Raw genomic sequence first — 18,519 nt, forward strand, 5'->3', positions numbered from 1 at the left:
CCCTGGCAGACGCTTATGACTAGCCACCCAAGTGTCCTGACTTTTTTTTTAAATATTTTATTTATTTATTTTGACAGACAGAGATCACAAGTAAGCAGAGAGGCAGGCAGAGAGACAGGGAGGAGGAAGCAGGCTCCCCGCTGAGCAGAGAGCCCGATACAGGGCTCGATCCCAGGATCCTGGGATCATGACCTGAGCCGAAGGCAGAGGCTTTAACCCACTGAGCCACCCAGGCGCCCCCTGACTTTTTTTTTTTTTAAAGGTTTTTATTTATATTTGAGAGAAAGAGAGAGAAAGAGAATGAGCTATGGGGAGGAGCGGGCTGTGGTAGAGAGAGACAGAGAAAGAAGCAGACTCCCCGGTGAGCAGGAAACCTGGTGTGGGACTCAATCCCAAGACCCTGGTATTGTAATCTAAGCTGAGAGCAAATACTTAACTGACTGAGCCACCCAGGTGCCCCTTGACCAGTTTTTTTCAAAGGCAATACCATAAGTAAACTTTGAAAAGACCATCTCATGTATGAAGATGACTTTTGCAAAATCATGCACTATCCCCAGATTTCCTGGGACACTTATGGCCAAGCTGCTCGGCCTGTGAGGGCAGAGCAAAGAGCCCTGTGGTTTAGGACACTGACCGCTCAGTTTGGAGGAGCTGATTCCACTCTGGTCGCTGATACTGTTGGGAAAGGCTCACCTAGGGACATCTCCTGAGTGCTGGCACCCTAGTTATCCAGAAGCCTCCAAACAGGGATGACCCACTTATGACGGCGAGTCAGCATGTCCTGTTTCCCTGGCTCACCTTCAGCTCCAGTGATGTACTGAGCCTGGACCCTCAGCTCCTCCAGATAGTCTTTGATTCTCCAGCTGAATGGGACGTCACTGGCCACACCCTCAGGAGGGCTCATACTGTTCTGCACTGTGATGTAGGGTATCTCACTTTTAAACCTGAGTCGGGCAGAGGAGGACAAAGGACGGGATCAGTGAGTAGTTGCTCAAAGCAGGAGACCCACACCGCTGCCAGTTCCTCTCCATGCTCAATGGCAGGTGCACCTACAAAGCCTCAGAGGCAGCCTGCTGGTCCACTTCACAGCTCAGGGCTTCTGTTGCAGAGGAACCCAGGACGTCCACAGATTACCTCTGCCTCACAGACAAACAGAAACGCACCAAGGCCAGGAAGAGTCAAGCAGGCTACCCAACGTCTGCTGTGCCTGGACCTACCCTCGCCCTCCCCCTATGCATGGAGAACATGGCCTGTCCAAGGCGACCCTTTCCATCACAGTCCACAGCGTCTTGTTTTCTAAATAAGCGTTCCCACTGGAGATCCAAAACCCCAGTCACTCGTAGACTCTTTATTTGCCCTCGAATGGAATGGAAGCCCCCGAAATCCAAGAGGAAGCTCTTGGGAGGCCTGTTGAGAATGAGCTATGTAAAAGCAGGCCCGGGGTGGGCCATGTGGGTCGTGCCGTGGAATGAGGGACCGGCAGAGCCGCACACATCAAACAGCTCTCTGAAGCGCGGCTTCACGGGTGTAGACAAAGCTGAAGCTGGAAATTCTATCTGTGCTGGGTGCTCTGGAAGTGAGGAAATTAGGAAGGGGAATGAAACCAGGATGTCTCAGAACTTTCCGGAACTCCCATTTGTTACTGCAAAACCATCACCCACAGGCTGCAAAAGGAGGCCGCATTTAAAATAAATGTGATTCAGAGGCACCTGGCTGGTTCCATTGATAGACTGTGTGACTCTTGATCTTGGGGTTGTGAGTTCGAGCCCCACACTGTGTATAGAGAGTATGTAAAAATAAAATCTTAAAAAAAAAAAAATGTGATTCCAAAATGGAAACCTATGCTTTGTCTTTTCCCGCATTACGATTTTTTTCCCTTTCCACAAAATGAAACTCTCCTATTTACCTCGTAACATTTGTCACAAGAGGAATGTTCAGAAGCTTCATGTCCCGGAAAATAAACATCCAAAGATCTCTTGTCCACGAAGGAGAGTCTGGCCTGGTCAGTATCTCGAGATTGCTGTCTCTGTCCAGGACGGAGACCATGCTCGCCAGGAGAGGGGTCACCACACCTTGGACCCGCTTCCACAGGGTCTGCCTGCAGTGCAGGGGAGAGGAGATGTCATTCCAGCTCCGTGAGCACAGAGTGCTGCAGGAGTCATGCCTCCTTCGGACATTCGGTTCCTTCTAGGCCGGAACAACGCATCTGGTCTCCCGATTCCATACTACGGCTAGAGCAGTAAATGCAGACTGCCATTGTCTGTAAGTACTTGAAGAAAAACTCAAAGATAGAAATGTCTAGGCTTGGAGGCAGGACCAGAATATACCTTAATTCTACATGGAATAAGTGGTCATCAGCTCCCTAAAAAGGCCAAGTAGCACTTGTTGAACCCTGTCATACAGCTAATTTCGCAGGGCATGTCGTCTAGGCTCTACAAGAAGAGGGACCATATGCATTTGGGGAAAAAATAAATTTTACTCTAAAAAAAAAAAGTTATAGAGAGAATATAATAAAGCACAAGGCAAAATAAATGTGTTCCAGGTCAAGGGAAACAGGAAAGTAGCTGTTTCTCCAGAAGGTAACTCTTGCTGATGGCTGAGTGTTTCTATGTCCAGAGGGACACTTCTCCGTTTCTACGAACTACGCTGTCCTTCGCTGTTATCACAATGTTTATACACGATCACAAACTCTGTAACCCAGTGTAAGACATCTGTTACCGGCTCGTTCATGTCGGGGAGACCAATTCAATCCCATTTTGAAAAGAAGAAAGAAAGATGATTTCCTTCCTGAATTCGCGAGCAAGAATTCACAAGCATCTACTGAGGAAACAAATCATGCTGATGATCAGAGAGCACTTGACTGAAGGGAAACGTGTGCACAGCGGGGAAGGGTAGCAGGCCGCAGGGTGACAGCTGGAAGCTGGCTGTAGGGCACACAGGTAGGTGTCTCTGGACAGGCATGCAGACCTCAGACATCAGGAACAACCAGGACTGTTACACCTTGGATTTTAATCCCAAGAGGGCAAACGACATAGGTCCCGAGTACGTGGATGGTAAAGAGAGACGGGCGTAGAGATTGTGGGAGCGGGCTAGCAGGCTCTGGAGCCCGCCTGACGGCAGACATAAGGGGGCTACAGGTGTGGTCCTGACCACTCCACGAAGGTGTGTTCGGAGAGCACCGGTGCCTGCTAAGAGCTGGGCCAGCCCCAATGCCACAGCCAACAGCAGAGCAATCAGAAGTGGGGCCACGTGGGCACTGCTTGGAACACCTGCCAAGTGTGTACCCAAAACACAGATTTCAAGGAGTATTAATGCGAAGTTAAGTGCTTAGTAGTACTGTAAGGAGTGAACGAGGGAAAGGATCTAGGTTCATATGTGATCTTCTACAATTCCTCACTCAGAAAGTGTAAGTAGGAAAGACGCTAAGGGTAACTGAAGAAGAAAACGGAAGCAGAAACCCCCACCCACCGAAACTTTCTTGGGGGAACCCACAACATCCCACCTCTCTCCACAACATGGGTTGTCTCACTTGGTGCTGAAAAACGGTCAGGTTTTACAGAAAAAGGACCATGGCCACTGAATGAACACTCCCGGGTCGGATGCCTAGGATTATTACGTAACTTCAACCAAACCTCAGGCCTGGGACAAGCAGTTTCTTCCCTCCCTGCCTATCACCACCTCCACAGCCTCAAACAGCAGCCGCCTCCATGGGCGGCCACGCTGGCCAGTGTTTACATCCCGCGAGAGCAGGTGTTCTGGTGCTGTTGTTGTGAGGACAGAATGTAAGCGTGCGGAAAAGCAGAGAAGCGTCTAGCAAATCCCATGTACCACCACCCCGGCCACCCTGCATCTTTCGGAGGAAACTCATGACCACTCCGAACTGCTCGGAGCTCTAGGAAGAAGTGGGTGGCCAAGCCGATCATGGCCAGGGCGCTCCTGCCCCACCATCACATCACGGCCCCCGAATGCCCTTCGTCCCAGTACCTGAATGTGCCTGCCTCCTGCAGGGCGTCCTGATTCAAGGCTTCCCTCGACACCCACTCCTTTGTGTTGAAACAATTCTCTTCCTCCTGATGCTTGAGGAGGGCGTAGAGGCGCGCCTTGCATGCCTGCAGGAAGGCAGCTGTGGAAGGGCAGAGGGGCCGTGTCCTGGGTGTGTCACACAGGCACTCCTGAGGGGGAGCTTGCTGGTGTGTGGCCCCAGGACCCTGTACCTTTCTCCACGTCGTCCTCGTTCAACAGCTGGAGAAGAATCTCCACTCTCCGCATGCCGCGCGGGCGGCCCTCCTGCGGGTCCCTGAGCATGCCCACGGCACCCTGGATGCAGCTCTGCAGCAGGCTGCTGGTGTCCAGGATCTGCGTGCGGGCAGCGGGGATGGTAAGGTCTCCTGGCCCCACACCACCGCCATCCCCAGAGGGCCACTGCGGGGGGACTCCGCCATGGGGAGCCCTGCCCTGGTTGTGGGCCTCGACTCCAGAGGGGAGCAGAAGGAGGCTGCCTGCGGGATAGCCTGGCCTTCTGGGAGGCCCAAGAACAAAGAGCCAGAACTTACCTCACTCCTGCCTCGCTTAGCACATGTGCCGCCCAGTGTCTCAGAGCCTTCTGTTTCCAAACCTGCCTCTGCTGTCTCCCCTGACCTGGCAGCCTGGGTTTCCTCTGCCTCCTTCTGGCTGTCTCCAGCCCCGTACCTCGTCTCCGCTGCAAAAGAAGCATAGTGAAACCAATGGGGACGGGAGTGGCACACAGACTCTCCCCATAGGCCTCCCGGCCCCTCGCCCCACTGCAGGCCCCATAGGAGAGGCTGCAGAGCATACAGGCTGCCTCTAAGCAGCCTCGTCTGTGCGGTCCACCAGCGGCAACACTTGTTCCCGTCCATGGTTCCCATCCGCATCCACAGCATAGCTGACATGTGGCCCCGGTGACCAGAGTGTGACACATGGCAGAGACTCCCTCTGCCCCCCATCCCGGCTTCACAGCCTGCTGCGTCCATGAAGACCTGCTTTGCCATGTGGGACTCCTGACTAGTGCCTGGTCCTGGGAAGGAGCAGGTGTTGCCTGTGGACTTGTCCCTGCCAGGGGCAGGCGCAACGGGCACAAGGGCACAGCCTGGCCCTCACGGGACAGCAGTGCAGCTCCCCGCACCTCTGCACCCCTGGCCACCACTCCTGCTGTCCTACCTACATCCCCAAAGGCTTTTTGCCGACTTACACTCAGGGTTCTCTTCTGGCTTAAAGAGCTGGCTGATGGCCACATCCTGCAACTTAGTCACATCTGAAACCATGACTGTGGACTTCCGGAGATCGTCAATGTGCACAGACTGCCACAGTCCTGTGGGGGGTAAAAGCCATCTAGAGTCTCCTCATGCCTTTCCTGGTGTCCTCTTGTCAGCCACAAGCAGGGACACACCACAGGGCCTGACGTTTCAATACATTCTGCTCAATGATTTGTACCTGACGCCCAAAGCCTGGAACCCACACAGAAACCACCTGCATCTATGCCGATGACCAAAACATGAACACTGGTCCTAAGAACGAAGAGAACTGCCTTTTTGTAAAGGATAACTGAAGGTTCTTGAATATTTTCCATTTTGTACCATACCTGCTGCATCACAGTTAGTAAAGAGTGTGGGAAACTGGCAAGACTTGCTTCCCATTCCCCAAGCTGTTATTTGTCAATTTCTTTTTTTTTTTTTTAAAGATTTTATTTATTTATTTGACAGAGAGAAATCACAAGTAGACAGAGAGGCAGACAGAGAGAGAGAGAGAGAAGCAGGCTCCCCGCTGAGCAGAGAGCCCGATGTGGGACTCGATCCCAGGACCCTGAGATCATGACCTGAGCCGAAGGCAGCGGCTTAACCCACTGAGCCACCCAGGCGCCCCTGTTATTTGTCAATTTCTTAAATACCAATTTTCTTAACATTAGTTGGTTTAATTCTCAGAAGAATAAGGGAGACAGAAAGAGGTTTAAGATCCTATTTTGCTCCCTCCAGAAACAGGCATAAAGTGGCAGTGCTTCTGAAACAGTGCCAGCTGGGAGGATCTTCTGGGTCGTCCGTATTACGCAAGGTGAGGTCCCACAGAGGCTAAGCAAATGGCGATCTACCGGTCTATGAAGGGGCAGCCAGAGGCTGGGGAAGCAAGTCCAGACACAAGTGTTTCCTGCGGTAACCACTGGTAAGAAATCTCATCGAATCCAAAACGAGTATTGCTGAGACTAATATCAATGTTCTAATTCTAGACTTGTACACCATGGGACCAAATTAGGAAAAACTCAGACGTGACCTAAATAAGCATTTTCAGTAACATTTTTCATCCTACCTCCATGGAATCCCACGTAGGATGTTCCACTTCCCATCCGGGACAGTTTGGTGATAAAATAGACCAAGATGCGGTCCTTATTGCCTTGTAGCTTGTTGATTTCATTTATGGAAGAATACCTATTTTAAAACAAACAAAGACAAAACAACTCAAAAAACAAAACAAAGAACAAGCAAATAAACAAAACCAAAGTCGTGAAGTGGCTGAAGAGTGTCCTACCTATGGTCGCATTTGATCCTGTGTCTTTTTAGCTATAAATTTTTTTTTTAAGACTTTATTTATTTGACAGAGAGAGAGACTGACCATAAGCAGGGGGAGCAGCAGAGGAAGAGGGAATAGCAGGCTCCCCACCGAGCAGGGAGCCCGATGCAGGACTTGATCCCACAACCCCGAGATCATGACCTGAGTGCAAGGCAGACACTTCACCGACTGAGCCACTCAGGCGCCCTAGGTAAATTTTATAACCTCATGCTCACTGTTTCCTCTCGTGAGAAGAGGGCAAGCTCTGTATCACCAGGAACATTTTCTTCCCCATTCCCGTGTCCCTCTGCTTTGAAGTGCCATGTCCCTATGGACCAGGAGTTGTGTCCTACAACCGTCGATGGGCCTGCTCTGAGGCTGCTCAGGGTGAGATGGGCTGGGCTTTCTATCCTGAGATACAGGTTCTGTGAACCCACAAACATGCTATGGAATACGGCTTCCAAAGCCTTCAAAGGCCCAGAAATCACTTTCCCCTAACTAAAGTAGTAAGAGAACACAGTACCCGAGTTCTGATATACTAATACCATAAAAAAGCCCAATAAATATAAACAGAAGCTTTTACATACTGATGGCTCTTGAACTTGCGGTATATTCAAGTGGCATAATTTAACTATAATAACTACTGAGACATGTCTGCAGACAATGTGTTCCGAGGATATTCTTTTATATCTGGCTAATAATCTACTATTTACACCTCTTGGCATTTTACCATTTTTGTCTTGTTTTAGTCTTTTCTCTAGCCCATATCTTTGGGGAATGAAAAGCGAGAGCCGTTCTATTTTTGTTTCCTTGTGTATTCTAATACTATACTGTTTTCAAGGAAGAAACTCTTTAGGAACTCCTGAAGGAAATTTGGGTTTTCTGGGTAGTTTCTGAGAAAAACAACAAAAACTTACTTAGCTGAAGCGATAAGCTGAGCACTGCTGACTCCGTCTTCGAAATCCGTTTGAATAATAAGGATTTTGCATCTGGCTGTGTTAGTTAAGCAGTTTCTGAAAGGAAAAAGAAATTGCCCGTCCTAAACAACGGGTGATAAAACTCCTGTGGTGATGGGAAATATGAAGGAATTTATTGGTGGGAATCACTCAGGTGGGGTCCCCCTCTATGTGGACAGAGAAGCCAGTGGAGAGTGCATAAATCCCAGTAAATGCTTCCCTAATGAGACAAAAGGCGCTGGCTTCTGAGAAGGATGCCTATGCAGAAGGCAGGACAGACAAAGGGGACACAGGGAGAACGGGACACCGTTCTTCTCCATCGCGTGTCCTCGGTGTTCGCTAACCAGGGCTGGCAATGGCGCTGGTGGCCCCTGCAGTCAGGCACGTGAAGCAGAAAGCCTTCGGAGCTGAGGGGGGAGGGACGGAGAGGGAAGGGGGAGTCTCACTGGACTTTTCCCAGGAATGAGCTCTCGGTATCAAACTGCTGCAGGAACAGGATCGTGGGCCTCAGAGCTCCGTCTGTTACTTCTGATTCCAAAATTTCACAGTCATGGCTGGTGAGCAGCCTGGAGAAAGTGGTGATCTGCAAAGTCAGGAAATGCTAGTTATTGGCTAGAATTCAAGGGAGGCTGTGGGTTTGCTGGTTTAGAAACGGGAGGCTGCTGAGCAAATATCTTCTATGGGCTCAGCATCACTGTGCAGTTGGTACACACATAGAAAAGTATCCAAACCCAGAGGAGTTTTGAAAAATGAGGCAGTGGTGAGGCATACAGAACCTACAGGATCCAAAGGTAACAGAGCGAAGACTCAACCTATCACCAGGTGCCTTCAAATCTCCTTGGACTCCAGTGTCTCTTCCTGTCTGGCCCCTCCGAGAAGTTCGGAGGACCCCTTAGGGCTCAACACAAAGGCCATTCCTCTCACCCTAGTCTTCTGTATACTTCCGGATGGAGTGCAGCTGGCTGGGGCCCTTTCTGCCCCCAAGTTATGACCAATTTTTCTGTAACCCTGGATCACCGCCCCCCGCCCCCACCCAGAGCAAACCAAAACACTCCTTATGGGCATGCATAGATGAACCGGGGTATTTTTGTGTCCCGTGGCAGTCCCAATAAGCTCCGGAACACCCAACTCCAGGCCGGCCCTGCCACTGAGCTTCTGATTCCCATGTCCACCTGCATGACAGACGAGTCTGCCTGAATCCCACAGAGGCAGCAGAGTCTGTCCCGAATGGAATTTACCACCGATATTTGTTGCTCATTCCTGGTTTGTAATAAACCAAACCTCCAGTCATCCAAGGAAGACGCAGGAAGTCTTCCTTGGATGACTTGGAAGTCCCTAGAGCCCTTCGTCTTCCAGAGCCCCCAGATGGCACCAGTCAGTAGCTCTGCCAGGTCACGTGCTATCTCCCAGCTCCATCTACCAGCGGCTCTACTTTAAACTGGTTCAGCAGCCTCCCTACCTGTCCTTCCTGTGATAGTCTTTTATCAGGCCTTCTCCCTCTCCCAGGCAACCAGACACATCTCCATATGCATTCCTCTCTCTCTCTGCCCTCTCGACAGCAGACCCACCTCATCAGCACCGCGGAGAGGACCCTCCATGAAGGCTCTGCAGGGCCATGTCATCCCCAACTCTTGGCCCCTGCACCCTCGAGCTCCACACTACATAGCAGCCAGTTCCTGGTTTCCTGCACAGATGGCACTGGGCCGCACCTTGATACTTTTGCTCCAGTAGGGACCTCTACCCATAACACTTCCTCAGCCGCATTTCACAGTTGGCTGGAGGGTCCTCTGACCTCATACCCTGATGTGCATTGCTCCATTCTGCCCCTACAGATAGCCCTGTGGTATGATGCCAACGGCACACGTTCATGAGTCTTACACTGCATGAGGACCAAGGCCAAGAACGGTGCCGACGCATTTTTATATCCTTGGTGCCCTCACGTCACTTCGTTAGTTGAAGTGGGCACTGGACACAATGCTACAATCACCACAGAGCTCTGCACAGAAGCAGGCCCTCCAAACCTGCACGGACTGAATTTTTGTGAGCGTCTGGGTTTCTTTGCACTTAACGGAGAGAAACTAAAGTCCAAACACGTAAATTTTATAAATCCTGTACACTGACTAGAAAAGAATCCTACAAACTAGGGATGCAAGGCCTCGGAAAGAAAACAAAGATAAAATTATCATCACCTCTGTGAAGGTGACACGGTGCCCCAGATCCGCTGTGCGAAGCTGGGCCTGAAGGAAGTCTGCAAAGCAGTTATGCTGCTGCCTGTGGTAGTATTCTCGAGACAGGGACTGTGCGGCGAACAGGCCCAGGGAGGTAGCTCCCAGCCGAATCACGGCGTCTGGCGTGGCACAACCCAGCAGAATCAACTTGGCCTCCTCAGACACCTTCTGGTACAGTTCATCAGTCAAAATGCTGGGCCCCAGCCTCTCGGTGACCTGGAGCACCACAGAGGCGCACGCGTCCGGGTGGTAGCCGATGAAGACTTCCGAAGGGCTGTACTTGTGTTCGGCTACAAAAAGGTCTGCTTTCACATCTGCAAATCTCTCCACCCAGCTCTTGAGCTCCTCCACGATGTTTTTCTGCCATCTCTCCAAAACAGTGTTGATATCCAGATAGTGTTTCTCCAGCCGGTTAATGAGAGGGATGGGAAAATGTTTGTAGACAACGTCTTTCTCTTCAATGACTATCAAGCGGAAGTCTGGGTGAACCCGACATTTGACCCGATGGGTCCCCAGACCAAGGTCCACGTACTTCTGGCCTCCGAGGTAGACGTAGTACTGATTGAGTGCGTCGTAGAGGCTCTCGTACAGGCTCTGCAGGTTGAGCAGCACCACCATCTTGCCTGTTTCCATGCAGATCTTCACTCGGTTGATATTTCTGCAGACCTGGGTGTACTCCTGGTCCCTGGGAAAGCTGGAACCAAAAATGATCTCTGGCTGCCGGTCCTCCTTAAAGAGCGTCTGCTGCAGGACCTGCAGGGCTGCGTAGTTTCTGGTCAGCACAAGCAGGTAGCGGGACTCCGAGCCGTCCAGCTCCTTGCCCGACGCCTTCTGAAGGTCACTGTACATGTTCTCCCGGATCAGCTGCATGCTGCTGACTTCTTCTGAGCACTTTGCCTCAGGCAAACTGGCTGTAAAAATGTCCAGAGCGTGGATGTCATCTTTGCCACTGAAGTTCCGAAGGACAGCCTGCGCAATATCCCGTGGGGAGGGCGCATTATTAGAAGATTTTGCCTTGGCAAAGACCATTTTGATGAGGCTATAGTAGTCACGGAGCCCAAAGAATTCCTTGTCTTGCTTCTCACACACTGTTTCATAGGCTCTGGCAAAGGGTGCAAAGTAGCCTTGGACTCTTTGTTGAACTAGGGGCTCTGAGGAGCAAATCCCCTTGGCGCTCTCTATGAGCTCTTTCTTGTTGGGACTGCCACGGGACACAAAAATACCCCGGTTCATCTTGGCAGGGTCCAGGGCCCAATTGGAGATGCCTATGAAGCCAACCTTTTTGTGGGGGGCAGGATCGTCTTCAATGCACCCATATTCCAACAGGGGGTGCAGAGTCTTCAAGGGCATTTTAGGTGAATCTTCTGCCAGTCCAACCTCATCCAACACCACCACAGAAACGTACTGCTGTAGGTCCTTTCCCTGCTGGAAGCGGGCACACTGCCTGAAGGTGCTTATGATTCCTTGAGGAGTAGAGTGTGGGCTGCACTGGAATGACACCAGATGGACCTGCTTCAGGTTCCGGAAGAGGTCCGAGTGAGCTGCCGGGCCTTGCATGGCATCTGCCACAATGGTCTTGGCAAGAGATTTGGAGCTGCCGGGCTTCCCCACCAGGAAGAGGGGAATCTTCAGCTCAATGCAGATAACCATCATGAAGACATTCTCCTTCAAAGCCAAGTTCCTAGCGATGGTTTTCCTTAAAGACACACCATTTAGAAAAAGACTCTGTGTTTGAGCGATCTCCTCCAGAACAATCTTGCTGTCGTTATATGGTTCTGGAAAGAGACTGCAAATGGCTCTCCAGAACGATTCCTTCTCTTCTAAAGAGGCGTGATAGCACACCCCGAGGGCCAGCACCAGGGACCAGAGGACAGGATCTCTCTCCACGCTGGACTGTGGGAGAAAGGACTCCAGCTTTGGCAGGAGCATCACACTGTGGTCGTAAAACCATCGGAACACTTTGACACAGCGCTCCACGTCCCTGAGGCTGACAAAGCTGCACTCGTTCACTCTCGTCCTCATGAAAGCCTGAGAGGCGGAGAGCACTTCTGTGATCACACGAGTCTCGTCTTCATCTAAACTGATGGCATCCACCAGCCTCTGCACAATCTGCAGGATGTAGAGCTTTTCGGCGGCGTTGTTCAGCTGTCCGAAATCCCACACCAGCGGGATCAGGCTGGGCGGCAGAGCATGCACTCGGTACACCAGCTGCCTCAGGGGGATGGAGCCGAGCCTCTCCACCGTGTCCTCTGCACTGACCCTGTATCCCAAACCGGCCGACTCCAAGCGGCAGATCATCTCCTGTGAGTGCTTCCGGTAAGGGTTGCAGGCCGCTATGATATGCAGGCCCGAGTCTTTGGCTAGGGGCTGGCCGCCCACTGTACGATCACATAGGACTTCCTTGATACAGCTTATGGCTTCTGTCGTATTGGCTTCATCGAAGAACAAGATAGTGTCCAGCTGATGGTGGTCCTTATTGTACATAGCAAGTTTCTCTGCCTCCCGCACTTTGGAGTAGATCATCTCTGCAGTGGTTCCTCCGTGGACCTTGACCAGCTTCATGGTTTCAGCTTTGGTGCCCGCACGTCGCAGGTCACTGAGGAATTTAATGAGCCTGGTCTTCCCGCAGCCAGTCTCTCCCATGATGATGACAGGGATCCCACACCGGAACCGCATCTCGATGGCAAGGATCTTCAGCATATTGTCCATTGTGAGCTCATAGGTTTCATCAGGGTCCACGAGCCACTGGATCCCCAACACCAGGCAGAGCTTTGCAAGTTTCTCAAGTCTCGGAAGCTTATCAAAGTCAACATTGAAGGGCACCCTCTGAAGCAATAGCCCCCGGTACAGTTCCATCCCCATGACATCTTTCTTGATCACTCTCCCACTGGAGAGGTCGATGGCATCAAGGCCGCCACTCCTATTGGGCTCGATGTGGAAGCCCATGAATGTCATGGATGTGTGGTCACCATTGAAGAACACGTACGGGTGAGGCTCTGACTCCCACCTCTTCCGGAGAGTGAAAGGGGCTAGGTCTTCTTCGGGCACCCCATCCATGGTGACTATGTTCGTCCCAGGGCTCTGATCGGACGTATGAAGTGTCGGTGTGGCAAAATCTCTTGCCATGAAGATCATGAAGGTGACCACAAAGTTCTTGAAGCCTTGCAGTGTGTCTCCAATCAAGCGTGGGTCGCAGAAGAGGGAGGCCTCACAATCTCTGAGCTGATAATTCAGGAACCCAGCAAAGTTCCGTAGCTCGGCCCAGGACGGATCTATCAACCCGCAGTAAATCAGGAAATACTGGAGGCATTCCCCAGGAGTGCCTTCCACAGAGCCTTTCTGGTACTGAAACATGTCTAGGTTTTGTTTCTCATGGAACCGTTTCAAATACTGATAAGGCCTCTGGAAAGTCTCACTGCGGAACACTTTCTGATCCATCCCTGGATCACTGTAGCTCTCTTCGGGATTCAGTTCCATGTTGATCACTTCTTTGGGAGGCCGGCAGGTGACTCTTGGGAAGATATCGAGAAAACTGAAGTGGGGGGTGTGTGTACTCTAGAAAGGGGAGACACAAATAAAATGGTTATGACTACGTTTCCTAAAAAATCTGCATTTTAACCCTCCACGTGATCCACACTGGCTGTACACATGCAGTGTATAGAACCTTTCTGAGATCCCACTTTCCATAAAGTGATTTCTGCAGACTCCTTTGTGCTCAGGTTACTGTCTATCACTGGGGCATCATGGGAGCTACCAGTTCCACAGTCAGGTCCTTATCACACAACCTCCTGAAACAAAGTCTCTACTAAGCACATGGGTGTGTATGTGTGCACAAGGATCCCTTCTGTTAAGAAGTATATGTGACAAAAGCCTCCTTCCCATCTTAGCTGGCATTAGGGACAGACTGTGTGTGCCCAGCAGATGGATTTACTGGTTCTGAGCACCTCTAGCGTTTACTCAGACAAACAGCATCAATCCCAAATCAAACTCTAATACTCCTAACTAGTAAGAGTATTTTTATTCCAGACATTATCAAAAAGTACTTGTAAAGTGGCTTCGCTAAGGCAGAAGTGGTTTGTGCTGGCATGAAAAGGCTCTGTGGCACATACCCGTCTTGAAGGTGTCCTGGGCAGCGCTGGCGACCTTTCCAGGGTTTCAACGATGTACAAATGGCACGGGTTCCGATGCCATATTTTCCCATTTATATCCATTAAGTACCGTAGGATGAAGAGTTTGAAAATGAACGCCCAAAGTCCAGTCTGCACCTAGAGACAGAATCGCTTGGGTGTATAAACACTCACACAAAGGACAATGCAGTCTCCCAACCCTGAGGACCATTGTGCTCTGTCCTTGGACACAGTGATACTGACTATCACGTAGAAAGAGGAAAACTTTTTTTTTTAAAGATTTATTTATTTATTTGACAGAGTGAGAGAGATCACAAGTAGGCAGAGAGGCAGACAGAGATTGGGGGGAAGCAGGCTCCCTGCTGAGCAGAGAGCCCAACGCAAGGTCCCACGACCCTGAGATCATGACCTGAGCTGAAGGCAGAGACTTTAACCCACTGAGCCACCCAGGCACCCCGAAAGAGGAAATTCTTTATATAAGAAGCAGGAAGCATGAGACATGGGGACTGAGTCTTTCCTGACATGGCCAATCAGCTGAAATCCTGGGACACTTACTGAAGAGGTCACGTCGAAGTGGAAGATCACAGGTCCTGTCTGGTGCTCAGCCTTCAGGAAAGGCAGGAGGGACTGCAGCACTTGGTTCTCATCCACCTCACGGTCGATTAGTCGGATCACTTTCAGGGGCACTTTTTTGCCTCCGAGCTGCATTTTCAATTTGCCATGTAATCTCCGGACATAGAGAGACTTTCCTGTAACATTAAAATATGGAAATTAGGGGGCTCCTGGGCTGCTCAGTGGGTTAAGCGTCTTGACTCTTGGTTTCTGCTCAGGTCACAATCCCAGGGTCTTGGGATGGAGCCTCATATCAGGATCCTCGGTCAGCACTGTCTGTTTGTCCCTCTCCCTCTGCTCCTCCCTCCATGCTCTCTCACAAATAAACAAAATCTTAAAACAATGAAATAAAATAAAATATGGAAATCAGGTGCCAGGGCTGTGGACCAGGAACAAGAGAATCCAGATTTATTACAAGTCATTTCTCTGTGCAAAATTCAGAACCGATACAATGTAACACCACAGTAAAGAATACACTTCGGAATCCTCAAATTTTCCTGCTGCTGCCTGCTCAAGATCCTTGGCATCCCCTGGAATGGATGGTGGCCATCTGAGTCAAAGGACAGTGGCTGTGTCACCCGTGTCTGGGGGAGGGGAGGCAAAGGTTTTCCATGCAGAGAAGGTTGTGCTGTTAAGGGGATAAAGTCAAGAGAAGGGAAGTCAAGGGACATCTATTTCTTCTCAAGACAAAGCAATCACACCTCCCTCTGCTCTCAAGATCCACATCAACCCTGAAGTGGCCAACGGAGTTTAAAAGAGAGGGAGCAGGGCGCCTGGGTGTCTCAGTGGGTTAAGCCTCTGACTTTGGCTCAGGTCATGATCTCAGGGTCCTGGCATCGAGCCCCGAATTGGGCTCTCTGCTCAGCAGGGAGCCTGCTACCTCCAGTCTGTCTCTGCCTGCCTCTCTGTCTACTTGTTCTCTCTCTCTCTGTCAAATAAATAAATAAATAAACAAAATAAAAGAGAGGGAGCTTCAGAGAAGCCTGTTTAGAGGAAGATGACTTTGCTCCCTGGATTCACCTGAGCCTGAAACCCAGGGAGAAAGCGTGTCGCATTCCAGCATGGGCCCTGATTTACAGCTTCCAAGAATCAAAACCTCCCTGAGGCTCAGTTTCCTCCTACAGAGGGCTCCACCTGAGTTGACCCTGCTGGATAGGGAATGTCATCCTAAGGTACTTAATGGATATAAATGGGAAAATATGGCATCGGAACCCGTGCCATTTGTACATCATTGAACACTGAACATCAAATGGTCCCTGGGACCCAAGGGGCCCATCCACCCCAGGAACTGTCATTACCAACGCCCGCTTGCTTGGAGGCCACAATCCCCACACACATCCGGTCCCGGAACACGTCGGCAGCTGATGGCAAGTGCCTGGGGACCTGGAAATGCCGAGCCAGGTAGGCCTGGATATCCTGGAGGGGCTTCTGAGGTGTGACAAGGACCTTGTGCTGGCTGAAGGCCGAGGGCAGGTGGCAATGCTCCCGCTCAGAGTCACAGATCATCACCAGCTGGAAGTCATCCCGATGTGGCTGTGAGCACAGGGTCAGGAAGAGCGCCTCCACCTGGCAGGCCACCTCATAGCTCAGCAGGTCCGCATACAGCAGGCTATAGACCCCCTGTGCCCGGGAGCCTGGAGTGAGGCAGCGGCGCAGGAGCAGGGCCACTTCCTCAAACGTGGTTCCCGGGGTGCAGAGCAGTACCTCGTCAAAGGTGGGCAGCGGCTGATGCGGGGTGTGCATGTAGATGGCCAGTGCGGCCGACAGCACCTCAGAGTGGCCACAGACAATGAGGTTGGGCTGGCCGACGTGCAGGCCGTTGGGGAGGAACCGCGTCATGGGACGAACACTCGTCCAGCCCAGGTGGGCCAGACAGCGGCCGAGGGTCTCCAGGTCCAGCGAGTGAGGCAGGAAGGCACTCATGCACGCCATGGACTGCTCCAGGACGGCCCTCAGCTTGCCCACCAGGCTGAACTCCCGCCGGAGCACCCGCCGCAATTCCTCTACCACTGTCCTCTCGTGGTGCCTGGCAGCCTCTCCATCGGGCCCCTCGAGGGCCTTCGCAACATCTGTCGGGGTGCAGTCACTTTTGATGAAGGACAGCATGGTGACAGCAGCATCGCTGGGCGTCTGTCTCTTGAGCTCTGTGCTCAGGTACACCAGCTGCTCGGCGGTGTAGTAGTTGAGATAAAAGTACTTGGTCCGCTTCTCTGCCACGAGGCTCTTCCAGCGATCCAGGAAATGCTCCATCTCTCTGCTGACGGCCTCCAACAGCGTGGCCACCGGCCCACTGCCCCTGAGCTGGCTTATGGGCTCCAAGCAGAAATCCATTTGAATGGAGACACCGTGCTGGGGGGAGCAGTACACCTCGGCACCCCAGGCCCTGAACAGCATGTTGCCAGCACAGTAAAGGTCTATGAAGGCCTGGACAAGCCGCTGCACGTTGCAGAACACCTGTAGCACACGGAACCAGACAGGAGGCAGACATCACAGAGCACGTCAGGTCACACAATTGTCCAGAATGACCCAAACAGAAATATAACTTGAAGTACTTGGGTTCCTGTCTTTCCACTGGTTCCCTATGTGGCCTTGAGCACATGGGGTAATCACAGAGGCCTTATTTCCTGATTAACATCATCAGCCTCCCACAGGACTCTCTGATAAGGCTAAAGGATGTCATCATAAAGTACAAGTGACCTTGAAAGAAAACACCGGTAACAAAGTCCAGAGCCAGTTACGTACATAGATATTCCTTTATCAACATGGTTACTTTTAATTTCAATGAAGAATGACTAGCTAAATCTTTAAGTCTTTGCGTGTTCTTGCTGATTTCTAGAGTAAACAAAGGAAGAGGCGTCTCCTTCTAAGACCTATCCATGGAGTTACCTCCTCTATGATGTCGAGGATTAAGAACAATTCGGTCTGTGCATCTTAAGAAGGGACCACCGACCAAAGGGCCCGTTGGAGCTCAGGCATTTCTTGGGGTCAGGAATTGGGGTGACTTTATTCTGCAGACCTGCTGGCTCCCCACTCCGTGGATTTAAAGCAGAGTGCTTCCTATCAACTAATCCAAAGTCAAACCCTTCTTTCTCTGGTTACTGGGCGGTGACAGTCCTCTGCCCAAACATGAGCTCATCTGCTTGGTGCCAACGTCATCACAAGTCCTCACCTTGGAAAATACCTCTACTTGAACGTTCCTGTGATCTTTCTTCCCAGACATCAGCATCAATTTATTCAAAAGCTCCTTGAGGTCTTCCAAAGAGTAGACTCGCACCTCCTCAGGGTCTCCATGGCTCTCGGGCAAAAGCAACTGTAGAACTGTATCTGGGGAGATCTACAGAACCGCGCATGCTTAGAGGTCACTTTTCTGGAAGAAGAACCCCACCCCCACCCCATCTTGCAGCAGCCTGAACACCCCACTGACAGCTGTGCCAGGATGCAGGGTGGCTCACCTTCTGGCTATCCTTGGGGGCCCTGATCACATAGACGCCTTTGTCATTGATGGCTGTTGCCAATGACAGGGAGGAAAGTTCTACCGACCCATGACTTTCCTTCACAGTTTTCAGCCACTCCAAGTTCCTGGCAGAGTCATGCTGTTGGAACAGGAGGGGAAATATGCCACGGTATGAGCAACCTTCTTTCTCTTCTTCCTGTGGCTCCGTCTCTGCTCCCCATGCGGCAGGTTCCTCCTCCCCATCTGCTGCCATCTCCTCCCCATCTCCTCTCCGCAGTGGAGGCCTTCCTCACCCACTGCCCTCTCACTTAACCCTCGCGGTCACTATCCCATGGTGTTGCCCTTTATGTAACAGGCTGTCTGGTGAGGACCAATGGCCACTGCCCTGGCTAATACATGGGGGCACATGGACAGAACAGTGAGGGGGTTCATGCTGCCAGGCCCCCAGGAGGGGGTGCTGCTGGATAGAGGACAGCAGTGTGGCCTTACATTCTAAGTGTGCTTCTGGGGACCCCAGGTCCAAATAGAAGCCCTGGGAGAGATTACAGCAAAGACTTCTGTTCAGACGTAAGCTTCCAGCAGCA

At 51.3% G+C, this 18,519-nt stretch overlaps 1 protein-coding gene across 4 annotated transcripts in view; it reads right to left on the reverse strand.

Moving 5' to 3' along the window:
• Window positions 1-18,519, reverse strand: part of RNF213 (ring finger protein 213) — a 105,879-nt gene that overhangs the window by 32,970 nt on the left and 54,390 nt on the right. For all 4 annotated transcript variants that reach the window (XM_044247263.1, XM_044247260.1, XM_044247262.1 and 1 more), the window contains exons 24-38: window positions 17,934-18,074; window positions 17,651-17,815; window positions 15,780-16,935; window positions 14,425-14,618; window positions 13,852-14,007; window positions 9,704-13,297; window positions 7,961-8,097; window positions 7,476-7,571; window positions 6,319-6,437; window positions 5,210-5,329; window positions 4,554-4,699; window positions 4,215-4,356; window positions 3,985-4,123; window positions 1,907-2,098; window positions 799-944 (exon numbers count right to left, since the gene is read on the reverse strand). In XM_044247263.1, coding sequence (XP_044103198.1) covers window positions 799-944; window positions 1,907-2,098; window positions 3,985-4,123; window positions 4,215-4,356; window positions 4,554-4,699; window positions 5,210-5,329; window positions 6,319-6,437; window positions 7,476-7,571; window positions 7,961-8,097; window positions 9,704-13,297; window positions 13,852-14,007; window positions 14,425-14,618; window positions 15,780-16,935; window positions 17,651-17,815; window positions 17,934-18,074 — 6,643 coding nt within the window. The remainder of the gene's footprint in view (window positions 1-798; window positions 945-1,906; window positions 2,099-3,984; window positions 4,124-4,214; window positions 4,357-4,553; window positions 4,700-5,209; window positions 5,330-6,318; window positions 6,438-7,475; window positions 7,572-7,960; window positions 8,098-9,703; window positions 13,298-13,851; window positions 14,008-14,424; window positions 14,619-15,779; window positions 16,936-17,650; window positions 17,816-17,933; window positions 18,075-18,519) is intronic.

The sequence above is a fragment of the Neovison vison genome, chromosome 5, assembly GCF_020171115.1.
Source record: "Neovison vison isolate M4711 chromosome 5, ASM_NN_V1, whole genome shotgun sequence".
Lineage (NCBI taxonomy): Eukaryota > Metazoa > Chordata > Mammalia > Carnivora > Mustelidae > Neogale > Neogale vison.